General features: G+C 41.3%; 1 protein-coding gene across 1 annotated transcript in view; it reads left to right on the forward strand.

Annotated features, from left to right (window-relative positions):
* LOC145342706 (protein ATP1B4-like) overlaps positions 1 to 20,607 on the forward strand; it is a 46,165-nt gene extending 25,558 nt beyond the window's left edge. Inside the window, exons 4-9 of the mRNA XM_080188267.1 lie at positions 4,212 to 4,340; positions 6,133 to 6,237; positions 8,486 to 8,682; positions 11,892 to 11,948; positions 16,120 to 16,209; positions 20,014 to 20,607. Of these exons, the coding sequence (XP_080044393.1) occupies positions 4,212 to 4,340; positions 6,133 to 6,237; positions 8,486 to 8,682; positions 11,892 to 11,948; positions 16,120 to 16,209; positions 20,014 to 20,175 (740 nt within the window). The 3' untranslated portion in view covers positions 20,176 to 20,607. The remainder of the gene's footprint in view (positions 1 to 4,211; positions 4,341 to 6,132; positions 6,238 to 8,485; positions 8,683 to 11,891; positions 11,949 to 16,119; positions 16,210 to 20,013) is intronic.
* The last annotated feature ends 1,204 nt before the right edge of the window (positions 20,608 to 21,811 follow it).

Consider the following 21,811-nt stretch of genomic DNA (forward strand, 5'->3'; position numbering starts at 1 on the left):
GGACTAGCCTTCTGAGGGTTTCTAGCATTTCCTGCTTTTGTTTTAGATTCCCAGCCTCTACAGTAGTTTGCTCTAGATTTAGACTTTTTAAATCAGATTGCCTGTTAATTGATTAAAATATTAAATTCAGAGAAACATTGAAACATAGAAGATGGGAGCAGGAGGAGGCCATTTGGCCCTTCGAGCCTGGTCCACTATTCATTACAACCGTGGCTGATCCTGATCCTGCTTTCTCCCCATAACCTTTGATCCCGTTCGCCCTAAATGCCATATCCAGCCGCTCTTGAATAAATTCCAGCAACTCTTACACACAGAGGACCAGAAATTATGAAAATCGGAACAATGAAAGTTCCATTTAAACCCACTTTCGTTTGAAGGTCTCATGTAAGACCTTCTCATGTCAAAATCTGGACAAGTTTAAAAAGTATAATAAAAACCTCAGTAATGTTCTTGCATGTCAGTGACCTAGAACAAGGTGTAACTGTAGGTCAGGAATAACTCAAAATAACCCACTGCACAAGTACAGGCATTTACAGTGCGAAACTTCTGTTTATCTTTCACTGAAAGATTTACAGGATTGAAGTGTGTAATAATTTGTATATTTATTTCCAACACTAGCGATTGTAACACTAAATCCTGCACCATCTCCTTTCCATCTCTATGAATGGTATGCTTTGTCTGTATAGCTGCAAGAAACAATACTTTTCACTGTATTCCCAATATACGTGACAATAATAAATCAAATCAAGTATGTGCAGTCACTGTACAATAAACATCAATAGTTTATCCAAAAGTAACTGAAACACTTTGGGCCCAAATAAGTATTTCAAATGCGTCTTGTTTCAAATTAATGCAATTTTATTGGCCGGTACTTGATGAAATGTGATTGGGACCATTTGCTCATGTTGAGGGTAAATGCCATTTGAGACACATAACCTGTTTTCTTGTCCCTTCTATATATTTCCACTTGTAGCACTTCAGGAGAAATTTGGCAGAAATTCTGTTTTTTTTTTATTCATTCATGGGATATGGGTGTCGCCAGCTGGCCAGCACTTATTGCCCATCCCTAGCTGCCCAAGCACAGTTGAGAATCAACCACATTGTTGTGGCTCTGGAGTGACATGTAGGCCAGACCAGTTAAGGATGGCAGATTTCCTTCCCTACAGCACATAAGCAAACCAGATGGGTTTTTCCGACAATTGACAGTGGTTTCATGGTCATCAGTAGATTCTGAATTCCAGGTGTTTTTTATTAAATTCAAATTCCACCATCTGTCGTGGCAGGATTCAAACTCGAGTTCCCAGAATATTAGCTGAGTTTCTGGATTATTAGTCTAGCGATAATACCACTTGGCCATCGCCTCACCTATTTTCTGCACAGATACACAGCTTCCACACACTTTGAGTGAAATAACACCAGCGGAGTGGGACTAACTTCAGCCAATTTCCCAGCCTAATTCTCTAGAGAAAGCTCTGTGATTTACTTCAAAGCAAAGCAGTTGAAATCCTGCTTGGCACTATTTTAGCATATTGGTCAATGCACTTACAATTTAACCAGGCTCTTTAAACTAGATTTGATTTCATTTAAAATTGTCACATACATTAGGATACAGTGAAAAGTACTGTTTTTTGAGTGCTATATAGGTAAAGCATACCATTCATAGAGTACACAGGAGAGCAAGAAAGAAGAGGGTGCAGAATGTAGTGTTATTTTTGACTTATTTTCATGAACGTCTGCTTTCTCCAGCTGGGTGTGGCTGCTCCTTTCCTCCTGTATTTAGTTACCCTGCTATAGAGGTACCCTTTCCCAACTTAATGTTACCCTATCTGGATAACTCCTTGGACCAGGCTTTCAACATAGAGGTGCATTTTTTTTAATCTCTCCACTGTGAACTCACCTCTTCTACACGGATCATCCTGATTTGGAAATATATTGCCAGTCCTTCGCTATTGCTGGGTCAAAATCCTGGAACTCCCTCCCTAACAGCACCGTGGGTGTACCTGCACCACATGGACTGCAGTAGTTCAAAAAGGCAACTCACTGTAACCTTTTGAAGGGCGGCTAGGAATGATCAATAAATGCTGACCGAGCCAGTAATGTTCAGATCCTATGAATTAATTTTTAAAATTCAGGAGCATTCCCAACCCCAACATTTTTTATATAATTATCGCTTAGAAAGGATAGCAGGACTAGAGGACACAGCCTCAAGATAAGGGGGGGTGCAGTTTAGATCAGAGTTGAGGAGGAACTTCTTCACTCAAAGGGTGGTGAATCTCTGGAATTCTCTGCCCATTGAAGTGGTGGAGGCTACCTCGCTGAATATATTTAAGTCACGGGTAGATAGGTTTTTGATAGACAAGGGAATTAAAGGTTATGGGGAGAAAGTGGGAAAGTGGAACTGATCCACTTCAGATCAGCCATGATCTTATTGAATGGCGGGGCAGGCTCGAAGGGCTAGATGGCCTACTCCTGCTCCTATTTCTTATGTTCTTATATATAAATATGCAAGTAAATATATATGCATGTCTCGATAAATGATCATAATATCTGGATATTTTGTCATTTAATATTCATAACATCCAAAATGATACCCGAGACATTAGTTTAGTAAATTCCTTACAATTCTGAAGTCATTTTGATAGTTAAGTGAAAACAGGTTGTACCTCCAGTTCCTAGCAAAGTGAGTTCAGGATTTCAGCCAGACCTTCAGGAAGAAAGAGCCATTCTATTGTGTAAAGATGTTAATGGGAACATGTAAATGTGAAGCTGGTCTTTGTAAAAGTGATTTGAAGCAGTCAGTTTGTTTATAAACAGGTTCACTGGTTTTTAGGTGTTTCCGGGAGAGATATATGAGAATAATCAAGTGAATGTTTAGGTATTCACTGCTGGAAAAAAAACTTTTGCAGCTGCGCCGATCAAAATGAGAAGCCTTTGTGTCAAGGCTTTGGTAACTCTTCACTGGTTTGTGTGTCTGTAAACATGTTCCTAGGGTAAAGGAATAGTGTGAATTTGAAATGTCTCCTTGTGTTTATATGGGGATCTATCCAGCCCTTTTGTCTGGCGTTCATTTTCCTTGTTTAATAAACATTTTATTCCTTTGTGTTAGAAGTTCGAGAACAGACTGTGATGAATTTGTTCAGTAATTTTCCTTGGCAGTTTCTAAAAAAAAGGCCAGGTTTGACTCTCTGATTTGACTTGTCCAGTTTAACCTCAGCTGGGGTTATAACAATTGGAGTGCCAGATGTCGAGATTGTTGAGTTCATTAAACTCAACAAAGTTGTTATGACAACTGGAAAACAGGAAGAGATGTGTGAACAGGCTGAGCACAAAAAGTACATAATCCAAGTAGAGACCACAAGGAGAGGCCAATGGTGGGAGAAGTGGACATTAACCTATTGTAATAAAGACAGAAAATGCTGGATAAACTCAACAGGTCTGGTAGCGTCTGTAGAAAGAGAAACAGAATTAACGTTTACTCTTACTCTGTTTCTCTCTCCATTGATGCTGCCAGACCTGCTGAGTTTATCCAGCATTCTCTGGCATTATCTCAGATTTCCAGCATCTGCGCTGTTTTACTTTTAGTTTAGGAACATAAGAACATAAGAAATAGGAGCAGGAGTAGGCCATCCAGCCCTTCAAGCCTGCCCCGCCATTCAATAAGATCATGGCTGATCTGTTGTGTCTCAGTTCCACATTCCCGCCCTCTCCCCATAACCCTTAATCCCCTTGCTTATCAAAAACCCATCAACCCCCGTCTTAAAAATATTTAGCGAGGTAGCCTCCACCACTTCAACGGGCAGAGAATTCCAGAGATTCACCACCCTTTGAGTGAAGAAGTTCCTCCTCAACTCCGTTCTAAACCACCCCTCCTTTATCTTGAGGCTGTGCCCCCTAGTCCTACTATCCTTTCTGAGCGGGAAGAGTCTCTCCACCTCTATCCTATCCATCCCATTCATCATCTTATACGTCTCAATGAGATCTCCCCTCATTCTTCTAAACTCTAACGAGTACAAGCCTAGTTTATCCAGCCTCTCCTCATAGCTCAACCCCCTCAACTCCGGCATCAGCCTAGTAAACCTCTGCACTCCCTCCAAGGCCAAAATATCCTCGCGTAAGTACGGTGCCCAAAACTGTTGTGTCCTAGAAAGGATGAATCAGTGTGTGTGTGTGTGTGTGTTACTGACAGGAATATCTTTTTGCTTACTTTGCAGCGCTTATTTTATTTTTCTACCTTTGTTTGTATTCCGCTCTGGCGGGAATGTTTTCTCTGTGCCTGTATGGAATGCTGGCGACACTCAGTCCATATACACCAAGATATCGCGACCGAGTCAACAATCCAGGTACCTAACCATGTTACCATGTGCTAAGGGTGGGATAGCAGATATGTGGACTAATAAAATGTGCATTGTGTCACGCCTGACCCGACTCTGCTACAGTTTTACAAGCAGAGGTGGGGAGTCATCAGGTGTTTTGCCGAGTTGAGCCACAAAATTGGGCATTGGTTGACTACTGAAGACCTTATACTACTGTTGCTCAAATTTAATGCATGTTAGAAGAGGCCTATGTTTAACTTTCAGCCCAACAGGTTTGATCCTGAAGGCTATTGGCCAGTGAAAGGGAACGGAGGATTCCCCCTTTCTGGGCCCCCGATGCCAGCTGGAGCCCCATCCCTGCAGCCTGCCCTGACCAGCAAGTCCATTGCTCAACTCTCACCTGCCAGGCCTTACCGTGGGCGGCACAGTGGTTAGCACTGCTGCCTCACAGTGCCAGGGACCCAGGTTCAATTCCAGTCTCAGGTCACCATCTGTGTGGAGTTTGCACATTCTCCCCGTGTCTGCGTGGGTTTCCTCTGGGTGCTCCGGTTTCCTCCCACAGTCCAAAGATGTGCGGGTTAGGTTGATTGACCATGGTAAATTGACCCTACTGTCAGAGGGATTAGGAGGGTAAATATGTGGGGTTACAGGAATAGGGTCTGGGTGGGATAGTGGTCGGTGTAGGCTCGATGGGCCAAATGGCCTCCTTTTTCGTTGTAAGTATCCTATGATTCTATGATTCTTATCCATAGGTCCCGCTGCATTGTTGAGTGCCGCCTTCATACCGTTGGTGCAGTACCTGCTATGGCCACTGCTCTTGGTGGCCATGTTGAAACTGCAAAACTGCCAGCTGCTCACTGGCTGGCAGTTTCATGAAGTGGGACTTCCTCCTAACATGGGTGAAAACATCACCTCAGAACAATTAAAAGCCCATTGGCTGGAAATTTAAAGGGGGGGGGGTGACGAACCAATTAATGGGAGCAGGCTTGCCCTTGACAGAGGGAGAGAACCCACCCTCAATGTATAATTCACCTCCATGTTACTGAGTACTGAATCATTGGGAACACAAGAGATTACAGCTACACCATAAATGGAATAACTCCTTGAAGGCAAAAGTCCCATCACCAAGTTACTTTATTTACACCATACATCTCTACACAGCCAGGTCTCCAGTTGCTCCCTGCTGAATGCAGGCCAGGGATCTGACACACCTGCTTTAAACCAGGAGCATGAAGCTCCCTGATCTAACCATCAATTAAGACTCATCAGGTAGCTGTTTTGCATACAAAACAAGTAAACAAACTCAAATTAACTTAGGGACAAATTAAAAGGGGCAGCACCCCAAAAGGAGGAGGAACAGCCAGAACCAAAATCAAATCACAAAGGAAACTTAAAACATTAAATCATGATGTGATTTTTGGGGTTTATAATAACCCCAGCCTCTGCGGTGCCCAACAGGTGCGGAAGGCGTCAAAAGACTCATCAGGTAGTTCATACTCTAGCAAGTCAACCTCATGAGCCTGGCTGAAGTCATCCCAGTAAAATTAGTAATTATGATACTTGTTGTCCAGCCATTGAAATATCAACTTGAGGATATTTTCATGCGCAGTGTTCAAGAACAATTAATTATTACCACCCATGGAAAATGAGCCTATTTTACATGTACAGACTGTATCCTAAATTGATGAATCCCAATATTAATTAATTATTCTACTACATAGAGCAGTTGGAAACAGTGATAGGCTGCATGTTTCACCTCACCTTGATGTGATCTGCTTGATGAAATTCTGGACTGTGCGTAATCTTTCCACTTTCCTAGGAGTGATGATAAGACCATATCTTGGTGGATTTACCATCGTATTCAACCCATCAGAGGAAAGCACATGGTCACATTATGTGAAAAGCCTGCATCAATTCCTTGAACGTAAGTTTCTGTATTTCTTCTTTTGGGGCAAAAGCACACAGCAATTGTCTGAATTTTATAATTGCCAAACAAGAAAGCTTGTAATAATGGGAACCACAGGGCTGAGGCAGGAAATGGGGGTCAGCTCTACAATCCCACCGCCACCCTAGCAGTGTCCTCCTGTTACATTTTCATTCTGAGGAGGCGGGGGCACAAGTTTCTCCTAAAGTAGGTTCGAGTCGACAATCAGAAGCAGGGGAATGCTGAAATTGGTAGATTAGAAGACCTGTCTTTGTCTACTGGGACATTAGCTCAGTTCTCAACATGATCTTAGTTTACAGGTACAGATTGAATCCTAAATAATAAATCCCTAAATTAATTAAAGTGTAAATATGATGTTATATAGATCAGTCAGAAATGGTGATGGGCTACCTGTTACTCACACAGCACGCTCACCTCCCCACCCATGCCCATGCCTCTCTAAACCCCATGACCCTACAGTACATACCCCATCCATAACATTCTTGCCCCCTTGATACCCTCAATGCATCCTCCAATATTCACTCTTCCAGTATCCACCATCAGCACAACTCATCAGCCTGTAATAACATGGATAAACCTTTGAACTGTTTACGAAATTGTTAAAATAAGACATTCCAAATCATCTTCAAAACATTCCCTCCCCCTTATAAGCTCATAAAACTATCACTCAAACACAGTCATTCATATTCACATTGAAAAAAACTTTAATCTTTTTAACACTTCATAATCTTGGCCAAATAAACAAACAGGTATTCAAAAACAACTTTAAAGAAAGAAAAAGTTATTACAAGCTCTTAAAACTGTCAATCAAACAAAGAGACCAGCCTCCTTCAAAACTGTGTAAATAATTGCTACAGAGCTGAATCCATTTGTGAAGTTTAGTGCTCAGCCAAGTACTTATAATAGCACAGCTTTGTTAAAAAGGTTTTAAGATTGAATACATTGAAACCTTCGAAGCAGGCTGAACAGATAGTCATCTGGCTCGTCAGATGTCTGAATTCTTTGATTGTCAGGTCAGCTATCAGCTGGCCATTAAATATGTTCCTTAAATGCCTAGTGATGCACTACATGGGACACATTAGTTTTTGCTTTTGCTTTTGAATTAGTAACTTTTGGGTTATTTTAAATTGAAATAGTCTGTAACATTTCCAAGATGCCAGTAAGAAGAAACTGCTGATTGTGAAAATAACACCAGTATTTATATTCAATAAGGAATCACAAAAGCTATAGCAATGGAAATCCTGTTCTTCTGTTTGATATGGAAAACGGTTACTAAAATACTCTAGAATCATGGAAAGTCACCACAGAGAAATGGCCTCTAAATAGGTGCTAATGCTTTTTTTTCACATAGGACATCTGATCTAATCCACTTTTCTGCTTGCTCCACATTCCTTTTTAACATTCCTCTTTTTAAATCAACGTTTCCTCACTGTCACTGGGTCAAAATCCTGGAACTCCCTCCCAACAGCACTGTGGGTGTACCTACAGTAGTCGTGATGTGGAGATGCTGGTGTTGGACTGGGGTAAACACAGTAAGAAGTCTGACAACACCAGGTTAAAGTCTAACAGGTTCATTTGGTAGCAAACACCACTAGCTTTTGGGGCTTTGCCCCTTCTTCAGGTGAATGGGAGTTCTGATCACAAACGGAGCATATAAATGCACACACTCAGTTTACAGAATATTGATTAGACTGATTAGACACATTCTGATCAGTATTCTGTAAACTGAGTGTGTGCCTTTATATGCTCTGTTTGTGATCAGAACTCCCCACGCACCTGAAGAAGGGGCAAAGCCCCGAAAGCTAGTGGTTTGTGCTACCAAATAAACCTGTTGGACTTTAACCTGGTGTTGTCAGACTTCTTACTGGGTGTACTTACAGCACAGGGAACATCACGGTTCAGGAAGATGGCTCACTTCCCACCTTCTCAATTAAGGCAATTAAGGATGGACAACAAATGTTGGCCTGGCCAGCGACGTCCCCATCCCATGAAAGAATAAAAAGTCCTACCCAATTCCCCTTTTAAAAAGAGTGGGGAGACTCGATTTCAATGAGAGATGGAGAGTGCCTTGTTCTCATCACCCTGTATATAATAACACTTTTGTCACCACTCTCCCGATTTTGTTTCACTGCTGTCTGGACCTTGTTACTGGCAAGCGGACAAGTGAAAACAATCGATTACTGTACTAGTCTTGTCTTTTTAGTGACTTTCTTTTTATTCCTTCCAGCTTACAATGACAGTACCCAGGCTATTAAGAACATTCCGTGTTCTCCTGGACAATACTTCATGCAACAGATGGATGAAAGTGAAGAACGATTAGCTTGTCAGTTTAATCGGACCATGCTGAAAAACTGCTCTGGAATTGAAGATCCCACCTTTGGATATTTGGAAGGAAAACCCTGCATTCTCCTGAAAATGAACAGAGTACGTTGCTGGTAATGAGAGTACGGGAAAACCATTATTCCCTTCCTGGTCAACTTGATAACAAACTATCCTGGCGGCATTGAGGGAGGAGTGAGCAGTGAGTGAGAGAGGGTGCACCTTGCACATTCAAAGTAAAGTTTATTTATTAGTCATAAGTAAGGCTTCTATTAACACTGCAATGAAGTTACTGTGAAATTCCACTTGTCGCCACAGTCCAGTACCTGTTTGGGTCAATGCACCTAACCAGCATGTCTTTCGGACTGTGGGAGGAAACTGGAACACCCGGGGAAAACCCACATAGAAATGGGGAGAATGTGCAAACTCCACAAAGACAGTGATCCAAGTTGGGAATTGAACCCGGGTCCCTGGCGCTGTAAGGCAACACTGCTAACCACTCAATTTGCATCAGGTGTTAACATTTGTCCATTTTGGTTCTGTAGGCCTTACCCTATCGAAACAAAGAATGATTACTCTAACCTGGGCAGCATGGTGGCACAGTGGTTAGCGCTGTTGCTTCACAGTACCAGAGACCTGGGTTCGATTCCTGGCTTGGGTCACTGTCTGTGTGGAGTCTGCATGTTCTCCCCGTGTCTGCCTGGGTTTCTTCCAAGTGCTCCGATTTCCTCTCTCAGTCTGAAAGATGTGCTGATTAGGTGCATTGTCCCAAACAGGCATCAGAGTGTGGCAACTAGGGGAATTTCACAGTAACTACATTGCAGTGTTAATGTAAGTCTTACTTGTGACTAATAAGTTAACTTTACCTTCAATTTATATGAGGTAATCACAAATGGACCCATTAGGAAAGTGAATGCTTATGTGACACAGTATGTTCACTATTCACCCCAGCAACAGATCCTTGACAGTTTGTTTGTTATAAACTGAGTTTATGATCCCATATATTCCCTAGCACAAAGTTTGTATACTTTCATCTCCATAAACTCATCAACCTTTGTTCCTGTTGCAGCTCATTTGCCAAAGAAACCTTCATGCAAGCCCTTGCCACCTCTTGAATCTATTACTGCCCAACTATCTTGGTGGGCTTCCCATCCTCCTTAAATTCAATTTATTCAAAATTCTGGTGTCTATATCAGGTCCTGCTTGCCCTTCGCCCTTACCTCATTAAATTAAGTTGGTTTCAAATGATTAAAATTTAAAATTTTCAGACTTGTGTTTAAATCTTGCTCTGAACGTGCCCCACCTCCCTATCCCTCTAACCTTATACAGCCTTATAATCCCTTTTTCCAAATCTCCATTCCTGATTTTCACTCCTTGTGCATCCTTGCTCTGCTTCACCCTACCATTGTTGGTCATGTTAGCAATAGGCGAGGTTTCACACCCTCAAACTCTCTTGCTAAACTTGTCTGTTTCTCCACTTCTCTTTAAGGCCCATCCGTCTCTTTGATGCTTCACTATTCCTCCTAATCACTCCATGTTTGGATTGGCACCTGCTTTTCCATAAGTCTCCATGAAGCACTTTGGGAGATTTGTTGGCATTAAATGTGCTATATAAATGCAAGTAATTGTCGTTGTAAATATTCTAACTCTTCTCGTATAAACAGGGTTAGGCCAGTTTTGTGTTCACTGAAGATTTGTTGATATTTGTTGCACATGTCAATAAATGTTGGAATGTTGAAGGACGCTGGAATTTCCTAGTATCTGATAAATGGCTATCCTTTGGCACACACACCATCTGCTGATTGAATTAAGAAAGAATGTATGTTTACATAAGACCTTCCATTTCCTGATGATGTCTCAAGGTGCCTTACAGCCAAATGATTGACTTCTGATACGTAGTTGCGGTAATGTAAGCAACACTGCAGCCACGTTGCCCATGTCAAGGTCCCACAAACAATAAATAAATGGCCAGTTAATCTGTTTGTTTTACTGTTTTCAAAAAACTTTTTTTTTCAAGATGTGAACATAACTGGCAAGGCCGACATTTATTACCAGTCCCTATTTGCCCCTAAGGTAGCGGTGATGAGCCTTCTTTACTGGCTGCAGTCCATATGATGAGGATGATGTTAGGTAGGGAATTTGTCTGAGTGAGGATAAACGAGTGTCCAAGTCAGATGGTGTGAGACTCGATAAGGAATTTGGTATTCCCGTGCACCTTCTAGTTGGTGGCGGCCATGGATTTGGGAGGTGCTTCGGAACTTGCTGAGGTTGAGGGATACATTTTAGCCAGGACATTGGGAGAACCTTTTCACTTTTTTTGGGAAGGGTACATTTGATTGCTTATACCCATAAGGACATGGTTTTGATTTGATATCATTAATGTATCATTCCCTTCGTAAATCACTGAGATATCGAACTAGATGATAGGTGCATTTTATGGAGTGGGGCATTGAACCTATTCCCTTCTGAATCAGAGTCAGCATTACTAGTGAGCAAAATTACATTTTAACCATGACTAACTTGTCCTTAGAATTTATCAAGTGTCTACCCTAAACATGAATAATATCCATTATGCTTTTATCAACTATATCTCTTCCTCTGCCTTTATGACACTATGATGATCAGTTATATCTGAGACTGTATAGTATAATAAATGATGTGGAGATGCTGGCATTGAATTGGGGTGGGCACAGAAAGAATACCTGACGAAGGGGCAGCGCTCCGAAAGCTTGTGATACCAAATAAACCTGTTAGATTTTAACCTGGTGTTGTGAGACTTCTTTGTATAATAAATACCATAGATCAATTTATTCAGCAATATAGGCTTTATATGGTAAACATTGCTTTTATTTTATAGTTTTTATTAAATTAATTTACACTCTATTTTCAGATCATTCAGCATTATTGGGAAGGTGAGGTGACCTGCCACAGTATCATGCCACTGCCACACTATAACTGGCCATTATAGGTGCAGTATATTATTGCCAAGTCTTTGACTGGCTTATTTTCTGCCCCACTGTCAGGAAATGCCATTGTTCTGGATCTCTGTTGAGATTACAGAGTGATGAATTATGGATGTAAACACGTATCTTAGTGCTCTTTAGGTCCAGAGACTTGAACTAAATGGCTCCTTTTAAATCATTTTGTATTAATTTAGCATGAAGATCTATTTGAATTGGATCAAATGTTTTAATGAGTCTTTAATTCTGCACTAACAAAGTTGTGGCTGACAGAGAAAGTTTGCATCCTTATTCCCTTGTTTATATAAAATAAATATTCATGAGCATTGTGGTGATATTTGCTTCCTTCTATAGATAATTGGTTACCTACCTGGTAAAGGAGTCACACCACATGTGACCTGCGAATTCATGGTGAGTGACATCCATGTCTGAACTAAATTGTGTGTTGGAATAGTCTAACCTCAAATCAGAATACAATGTCTAGCTTTGAATTAACACTGGTTAACACTTGGATAAAAGACGCTTAAAAATATTACACATAGTGCTGACTTAATTATTAATCTGCTAGGTTATTCAAATAGTGATGTCTATTGATATTGAATTGGAATAAAATGCATTCCTTGAACCTCATTTTCTAAGGACTAGATGGAGACAAAATTAATTCCAAATAGGATTCTTGTAGCCATTTATTAGCTCAACAATTTAGATATGATTTGAGCCAATGTCTCAGTGGACAGTGCACTAACCCACTACCATGGTCATCACATCTATATTTGATAACTTACAAAGTTGCATCTAACGAGGTTTAAGACATAACAGTGAATGTAAATGCAGTTTGCTTACCTAATCTTGTGCTTCAAGTAACAACGTTTTGTGGAAACAGAGCATTAACCCTTGAATTTTTTTCTCTATGAATGGATTAATCCTTTGAAGCATTACTACATTGTCCATTAGTGAAGATGGAGAGTTTTGGAGCAAAGAGGTTATTTGGCCCATCCCGTCAATACAATCATATTTAAAATGATCAACTCACCAAAAAAAACATACTGGCTGCAGAAAGTTCATTTCTTTTCCAAATGTAAATCTCTTCCCAATCCGAAGAAGAAATTGACCAACTTCCCTAAAGTCTGTAAAGAAAAATTGGTTAACTTTTTACATATAGACCCTTTTCATCACTAACAAGTTCTCAGTCTTGTTTCAATGTTGTACTTTCATCTATTTTTCTAAGTAACTGGCAATCGCTGTGAAAGCACCAGCTTACTATTTTTTAAGTATTTTCCCCAACTGGAACAAATTCCAAAATGTTGAACGCTTTGATATAGAGTCCATTGACATGCTGTAACTGGGTTCGACTTTGAGTCCTTCATAAATCTTGCATGTTGTGCTTTGCGTCTTCTTTTGTTGCTTTAATTGAACTAAAGAACATGAGCTTTATTTACGATCTTCCATTTGTTCTGAGGGGACGAGCTGGTGTAACACTTTAGCACACTGTCCTTATACTTTAGTAACTGGGTTTGAATGCAACACAAGGTTATTTGGACACAGGTTATTTTGACATTGCTTGTGAGATATAATGAGATTGGATGGCACAGTGGTTAGCACTGCTACCTCACAGAACCAGGGATCTGGGTTCAATTCTGACCTCGCCTGACTGACTGTGTGGAGTTTGCATGTTCTCCCCATGTCTGCAGGGGTTTACCCCGGGTTCTCCGGTTTCCTCCCACAGTGCAAAGATCTGATGGTTAGGTGGATTGGCCGTGCTACATTGCCCCTTAGTATCAGGGAGATCAGCAGGGCTATGGGGATAAGGCCTGGGTGGGATTGTTGTAGGTCAAACTCAATGGGCTGAATGGCCTCTTTCTGCACTGTAGGGTTTCTATGATTCTATATTAGTTTGGTCAGACTCAACTCTGTTGAGCCGAGTAGGCATGATCCTATAGCACAGAAATGTCCAAACAGACAAGAAATGGTCAGACTAACTAGGAAGGGTCGTATGAGATGTGGGAAAGTTCCGACCTGTGAGTGATCTAATTTGTGTTTAGGGTGCATTGCTAAGGCAGTTTGAAGGAACGAGTTACTCTGAAGGTGGCAGTTCCATGCCTGACTGGGAATGCATGGTGATGGCAGTAAGGTGCCCAAAATGGAAAAGGATTCACATTCACAAGTTTACTGAATTTGATAAACACCCGAGAAACTCTTTTTTACCCCTGCATTGAAGAATGGATTAGTTGTGCCTCCCTCACTTGCTGGCTTCTTTGAGATCACTATATTAGTGTGCAGCTAGTGAAGCTTTAAGAACTTCTTTGTGAGTTGGAAAATTCTACTCAGGAACCCTCAGGAACAGGCTACACTTTCAGTTTGAGCAACTTGGCAATGCACAAATGACAGCTATATATTTCTGATACCAGTTGCTTGAAAATTGCATGGGGGTTCATCTTATGTCTCGGTGTAAACCTGCCAGGAAACTGGTGGAAACAATCATTTTTAGCTGGTTCGCTGTACATTCTGCAGAAGTTAGGGCAGGAACCCAGGGAAATTTCAAAGCCCGTATCGCCCTGATGCCTCACTACTTATTTGTCTTTTTAATGCCTCTTCTCATGTGTGCAGGGTGACAGGGGTAGATTGTTAAATGCTTCTCAAACCACTAACCTCATCTATCCAAAAGATGTTCTTTATTTTTGGTTAAGGATTCGTTTAATAGTTTAAACAAATGAAATTAATTCAAGAACTTTAAAAATATCGAAGTGTTCAAGTGTTAAGTAGCTGTTAACACATTTTTCTGCGATGATTGCTCGAGTAATTTAGTTCCCCACTATCGGAAAGCTAACATTCACAAAATAGCTGTCCTTAGTTAATTTCAAAAGATACTCATTACTTATCAACCTCAATTGCAATCCACTTCAAGCAAAAATGAATTAGCATCAAAAAAACCCCAATATTTCAAGCCAAACACTGAAACATATTAGAGTTTTACCTATTTGTTTCACATTGTGTAGAATGCATAACTTCTATATACAATAGAAATGTGCTATAGAGTCTAACCAGAAGCAACTGTGTCTATCTATCAATCTGGTGAGAATTGGAGGAACATAATCATTAAATCGAGTGGAACATAGGAACAGGAGTAAGCCATTTAAGAACAAGAACTCAAAAACTCAAGAAATGGAAGCAGGAGTGGTCCATATGTCTATCGAGCCTGCTCCGCTATTCATTATGATCAAGGCTGATCTTGGCTTCAACTCCATTCCCCTGCCCGTAGTCCTTATTCCTTGATTCTCCGAGAGAATAAAAATCTATCTTTCCCAGCCTTAAATGTACTCAGCAATGAAGCATCCATTACCCTCTGGGGGAGAAAATTCCCAAGATTCACAACTGTTTGAATGAAATAATTTCCCCTTGCCCTGGTCCTAAATGATCAGCCCCCTTCTCCTGAGGTTCCGCCCTTGTGTTTTAGATTCCCTGACCTTTGGAGACAATCTCTGAGCGTTTACCCTGTCAATCCCTTCAGAATCTTGAGTGTTTCAATGAGATCTCCGTTCATTCTTTTGAACTCCAGAGAAATTAGACCCAATTCAGCTCCTCAAACTGGTTATGAACATAAGAACATAAGAACATAAGAAATAGGAGCAGGAGTAGGCCATCTAGCCCTTCGAGCCTGCCCCGCCATTCAATAAGATCATGGCTGATCTGTCGTGGCTCAGTTCCACTTTCCCGCCCTCTCCCCATAACCCTTAATCCCTTCTCTTATCAAAAACCCATCAACCCGCTTCTTAAAAATACTTAGCGAGGCAGCCTCCACCACTTCAACGGGCAGAGAATTCCAGAGATTCACCACCCTTTGAGTGAAGAAGTTCCTCCTCAACTCCGTTCTAAACCGCCTCCCCTTTATCTTGAGGCTGTGCCCCCTAGTCCTACTGTCTTTTTTGAGCGGGAAGAGTCTCTCCACCTCTATCCTATCCATCCCATTCATCATCTTATACGTCTCAATGAGATCTCCCCTCATTCTTCTAAACTCTAACGAGTATTCAATTAGATCATGGCTGAGCTGTATTGTAGTGTAGTTTAAACATCAGTTGAGAAGGATAATAGAACACCTAATTAATAGAACATGTGGGGCAGCACAGTGGCACTGCTGCCCGGGTTTGATTCCAGGCTTTGGTCACTGTCTGTGTGGAGTTTGCATGTTTTCCCTGTGTCTGTGTGGGTTTCCCCCTGGTGCTCTGGTTTCCTCTCACAGTCCAAAGACATGCTGGTTAGGTGAATTAGCCATGCTAAATTCTCCCTCACTGTACCCAAACAGGTGCTGGAATGTAGCAACTAAGAGATTTTCACAGTAATTTCATTGTAGTGTGAATGTAAACCTACTAGTGACTAATAAATTAATGTTTTTAGTTTGGAGTTCTTCAAAGATTCCAGTGTTATGAGCTTTTAGAGAACTTCATGATACTTCTTCACTAAAAAATGATTACTATATTTTATTTACACTAGACCTTCAGCAAAGCAAGTCTTTGATCGGTACTCTTGAAAATATTGCTGAAATAATACTGTTAAATTAATGTAAGTGTGCCCTTGTTCCTTTCAGAAAAAAAAGAACAATGCTATCATTCACTTCTATCCAAATAATGGAACCTTTGATCTCTCATACTTTCCTTATTATGGAAAACTGACACATGTAAGTAGGTTAAAATCTTCCCGATTCAGCTGCTAACTTTTCAATATTCTTTTGATTTTTATTTGAAATGAGAGATTTATCATAATATTTACTGCTATGTTGATTTTCCTTCTTTCACCCAATGCTGGGGGCTTTGGTGAAGAATGATGCAGCATGTTAACCTTTATTATGAAGGGATTGGAGTACAAGAGTAAATAAGTCTTAATTTAATAATGTTGGGTCTTGTGTACAGTTTGGTCCCTTTACAAAGGGAGGAATTACTAGCAATGGAGGCAGCATGCCAAAATCCCACAAAATCGATTCATGTGATGAGGGCATTATCCAATGGAGTTTAAAAAAGTGAAAGTCGATTACATCGAAACGTCAGATTTTTTGAGTGTTTTGAGAGGCCTGAAAGGCAGTTTCCCTTGGTTGGAGAGTCTAAAACCATAGGGTTACAGTCTCAGAATATGGAGTAAAGAGCCAACATGGATATGCTGGGAGGAATGGCCTCTCTGTGTTGCAAACATTCTACAATTCGATGAAGAAAATACCTGATGAGTGAATGTATTCCGTTACCAGTATTTCAAACAATGCGGACTACCAGTAAAAGTGAAGATTTCTCATTGTTGAGTGGCACTTTTGAGTCAATTTAAAGGCGATGCTCACATTATTGCAACCGGTTAACCTCTCAAAACTTAAATAAAATGGCCAATTACTTTTTATACTGTATTAAATCATAGCAGACAGGTGAGGAGAAATGATTTCTCTCTGACATTTACATATGGAATTCTCTTCCTCAGAAAACACTGAAGGCTGGGCGGTTGAATTTATTCAAGTCTGAGTTAGATTTTTGACAGACAAGAGAGTTGAGATGAATGGGGAGCAGGAAAGTGGAGTTGAGACACAATCAGATCAGCACTAATCTTCTCAAATGGCAGAGCAAGTGTGAAGGGCTAAATGATCTACTCTTGTTCCTAACTCTTATCTTCCACTTTCCTGGTGGAGTATAATGCCTAACAACAACCAAGAAATTCAAAGCCATTCAGGACAAGCAGTCCACTTGATTGACATCCCAATCATTCATCTTGAACTTCCATGGGAATTTACCTCCGTTATCCTGATGGCAGTTTACATCCCACTCCATACGGATATGAAGATCACGCTGGATGAAATATACACTACTATGACCAGCTTTGAGATGAAACATCCCAGGCTTTCTTCATTGTGGCCAGTGACTTCAATCAGGCCAAGCTCAAGAGCGTACTACCAAGTAAACTCCAATATGTCTTCTGCCCCACTAGAGGCCCAAACATCCTAGACCACTGCTACACAAATATCAAACATGCCTACTGCTCTATCGCCTGCCCGCACTTTGGCAAATCAAACCACAAGGTTATGCTCCTGCTCCTGGCTTACAAGCAAAAACTGAAGTGGGAGAATCCATCAAGGAGAATCATGCAATGTTCGTCTGAGGAATCGGATAATCTCCCACATGGCTGCTTGGGGTCAGTGGACTGGCCAGTATTTAAAAATTCCGCAACGAGCCTGAACGAGTACGCCACGACTGTAACTGACTTCATTCATAAGTGTGTAGAAGGCTGTGTGCCAAAGAAGCAAATCCATGTGTTCCCTAATCGGAAATCATGGATGAACGGGGATATCCTCTGCTTGCTGAAGTTCAGGTCTGAGGCACTCAAGTCAGGTGACACTGATCTATACAAGAAAGCCAGATACGACGTATAAGATAATGAAAGGGATGGATAGGGTAGAGGTAGAGAGATTCTTCTCGCTCAAAGGACAGCAGGACTAGAGGGCACAGCCTCAAGATAAGGGGGGGGGGGTGCAGTTTAGAACGGAGTTGAGGAGGAACTTCTTCACTCAAAGGGTGGTGAATCTCTGGAATTCTCTGCCCGTTGAAGTGGTGGAGGCTACCTCGCTAAATATACTTAAGTCACAGGTAGATAGGTTTTTGAAAGACAAGGGAATTAAGGGTTATGGGGAGAAAGCGGGAAAGTGGAACTGATCCACTTCAGATCAGCCATGATCTTATTGAATGGCAGGGCAGGCTCAAAGGGCTAGATGGCCTACTCCTGCTCCTATTTCTTATGTTCTTATGATCTAAGGAGATCCATCAAAGATGCCAAAAGACAATACCGGACCAAGTTGAAGTCCCAGGCTGGCCACACCGACCCCCACTGACTATGGCAGGGTCTACAAGACATAACAGGCTACAAGATGAATGCATGTAAAATCGCTGGCTCCAATGCACCCCTCCCTGATGAGCTCAATGCATTCTATGCCTGTTTTGAGCAAGAGCATTGCCTTCCATCCTGGAAGCTCTGGATGAACCTGTATCTTGGGTCACCATTGCAGATGTCAGAGCAGCTTTCTTGAAGGTCAACCCACGGAAAGCAACTTGCCTGGATGGGGTACCCAGACAAGCACTCCTGTGCAGATCAGCTGGTGGGGGTATTCACAGACGTCTTCAACTTCTCAACAATCTGAGGTCCCTATCTGCTTCAAGGAGACGACCATCACCTTGGTACCTAAGAAAAACCAAGCAGCGTGCCTTAATGACTATCGGCCGGTCACTCTGACATCCATCATCATGAAGTGCTTCGAAAGGTTAGTTATGGCACAAATCAATTCCAGCCTCCCAAACTACCTGGATCCACTACAGTTTGCCAACTGCCGCAATAGGTCCACAGTAGACCCCATTTGCCTGGCCCTGCACTCAATCCTGGAATACCTAGATAACAAGGACATCTATGTCAGACTCCTGTTTATCGACAACAGCTCAACCTTCAACACGAAACTCATTATTATTCCCACGAAACTCACCTCCAGACTCTGTGGCCTGGGCCTTGGCGCCTCCTCTCGATTGGAGCCTGAACTTCTGAACTCACTGACCACAATCAGTAAGGATAGGCAACAACACATTTTCTACAATCGTCCTCAACACCGGTGCCTCACAAGGCTGTGTTCTCAGCCCCCCACTATATTCCTTATACACCTATGACTGTGCGGCCAAATTCCCTTCCAATTCGATTTTCAAGTTTGCTGACGACACCACTGTAGTGCGTCGAATCTCAAACAATGACAAGACAGAGTATAGGAATGAGATAGAGAATCTGGTGAACTGATGGTGGCAACACTAGTCACGATGCACGCCGTTCTGCTATCATGCCGCTGATTTTCTGATGGGTTGGGGGGATGGATTCCGGTGTATGGGCCTAATAATAATATGTGAATTTATTATAATGATATGCAAATTTATTATAATATGTGAATTTATTATAATGATATGTCAATTTATTATAATGATGTTCCCAACATTGATCATCAGGAAACACGTCCCCTCACTGACGATCCTGGGGACAATCGTGCCAAGCATTTACGTCAACGGAAATATGACTTTGCACTTGTTGCGATATTTTCCACTCCTGTCGCTGAAACCCCACAATGCCAATGGGAATGTAAAGTTCCGTCCTATGGGGTTTACCCCCAGCATATGGACTGCAACAGTGTCAGAAGGTGACTTACCAGCACTTTCTCAACAGCAGTTCAGCAAATGCTTTGGCAGCAACAAACACATCCCACGGATGAACAAACAAGAATCAGTGCAAAGTCATAAATGTAAAATATATATTCATATGGTTAGTGACAGCATCAGATTTTAAATTTTTTTAATTCACCACCTTTGATAAAAGCATTGGAATTACTAATCCTATATTATTGGCAAGAAGGGTGATTAGAATGTCTAGATAGATTGTATGTTTAACAGGTGAAACATTAATGCTTTTTATCTTTTAATAATTCTAGGTAAATTATTCAGTCCCACTGGTGGCTATGCAATATGAGAATCTGGAAAAGAACAGTGAAGCCAGTATTCAATGTAAAATAAATGGGCCTGGCATCAAAAATGACATCTTTCAAGACCGATTTTCTGGCAGGATTTTGTTCACACTTAATGTTCAAGGATAATATGAAATGAGGATTCCTTTCCAAAAAATATAGACATTTTTACAATATCTGGTGACTTGGGTTTCTCTGCCAGGAAAGACTTGTATTACTAGCATGACTGTTCCATCTGTAAAGTACAAATATTTAGCACGTTGACCTTTCCCCTCTTAAGTTATGAAGTAACCAAGAGATTTATTTGAAGATAAGGTCAGACTTTGTTTGACTTTGGTTTGGGTGTATATCACAAATAAAACATGAGTTTCCATTATATCAAATCATTAAAGCAAATAATTATCAAATTATAAAATGTTAACCTATGAAGTTGTTAAAACTTGGATGAAATTATTATAGTCTTAAATTTCTTAGAAATAATTATTTTAATGTCTTAATTTTTTTGCTAGAAATGTCTATATTCAGCATGGAGAGGGAAATAAAAATTTTATATTGAAATTAGCCTTTTTATAAGTGTCTGTGTACCCCAGTAGACACAATACCACAATTATTATTATGTAAGAATACCAGGACTTGGTGAATCTCTTTGGCATCTCAACCTATACAAAACTGGCAGGAGGGGTGGAATCCTTAGCAACAGGGAAGCAAATGAAGGGCTGAAAGGAGGTGTAGTACTCAGTAACGGCAAGCTAAGTGGACATGGTAGGCAGGAGCACAGCAGGGAGTGGGGTAAACTTGTTGGATTAAATTGCATCTATTTCAATGCAAGACGGCTGACAGATAAGGCTGATGAACTCAGGGCATAGATAGGTACGTGGGACTGGGATATTATAACCATAACTGAAACATGGCTAATGGAGAACTGGCAGCTTAATGTTCAAGCACTTTAGGTGGGACAGAGGTGGAGGGGAGAGAAGAGCGGGAGTTGTATTTTTGATGAAGGGGGACACCACAGCAATAGTCAGAGATGAAATAACTGAGGGATCATCCAGTGAGGCTTTGTGGGTGGAACTAAGAAATAAGAAGGGGATGGTGACATTATTGGGGTTGTACCATAGGTCCCAAAATAGTCAACAGGAATTAGAAGAACAAATATGCAGGGAGACTGGGGAGACTTGCGGAGTGATAGTTGTCATAGTTAGGAGCTTTAATTTTCCTAACATAGACTGGGGCTGCCATAGTGTTCGGAGCTCAGATGGGTGGAATTTAAGTGTATTCAGGAAAGTTTCCTCAGGCTGTTCCTCAGGAAGATCCTACTCAGGAAAGGGAAAAACTTGACCTACTCTTGGGAAATAGGGCAGGGCAAGTGACTGAGGTGACGGTGGGGGACCACTTTGGGACCAGTGACTATAGTTCTAGTAATTTTAAAATAGTTATGGAAAGGGACAAAACTGGTCCACGGGTGCAAGTTCCAAATTGGGGCAAGGTGAATTTTGATGGAATTTAGATAGGAGCTTGCGGGGGTTGATTGGAGTAGCTTGTTAGAGGGTAAAGGGGCCTCTGGCAAGTGGGAGGCCTTTAAAAGTGACATAGCTAGAGTTCAGGGTCTATATGTCCCTGGTAGGGCGAAGGGCAAGGCTGGCAGGAGTAGCGAACCCTGGAGGATAAAACCTATTGAGGTTTTAGCCAGAGAAACAAAGGAGGCAAGGCTCAGGCACAAGCAGCTGGAATCAAGGGATTCCCTGGAGGTATACAGGGGACACAG

Source organism: Carcharhinus amblyrhynchos, chromosome 4 (genome assembly GCF_965287045.1).
Source record: "Carcharhinus amblyrhynchos chromosome 4, sCarAmb.v2.hapA, whole genome shotgun sequence".
Lineage (NCBI taxonomy): Eukaryota > Metazoa > Chordata > Chondrichthyes > Carcharhiniformes > Carcharhinidae > Carcharhinus > Carcharhinus amblyrhynchos.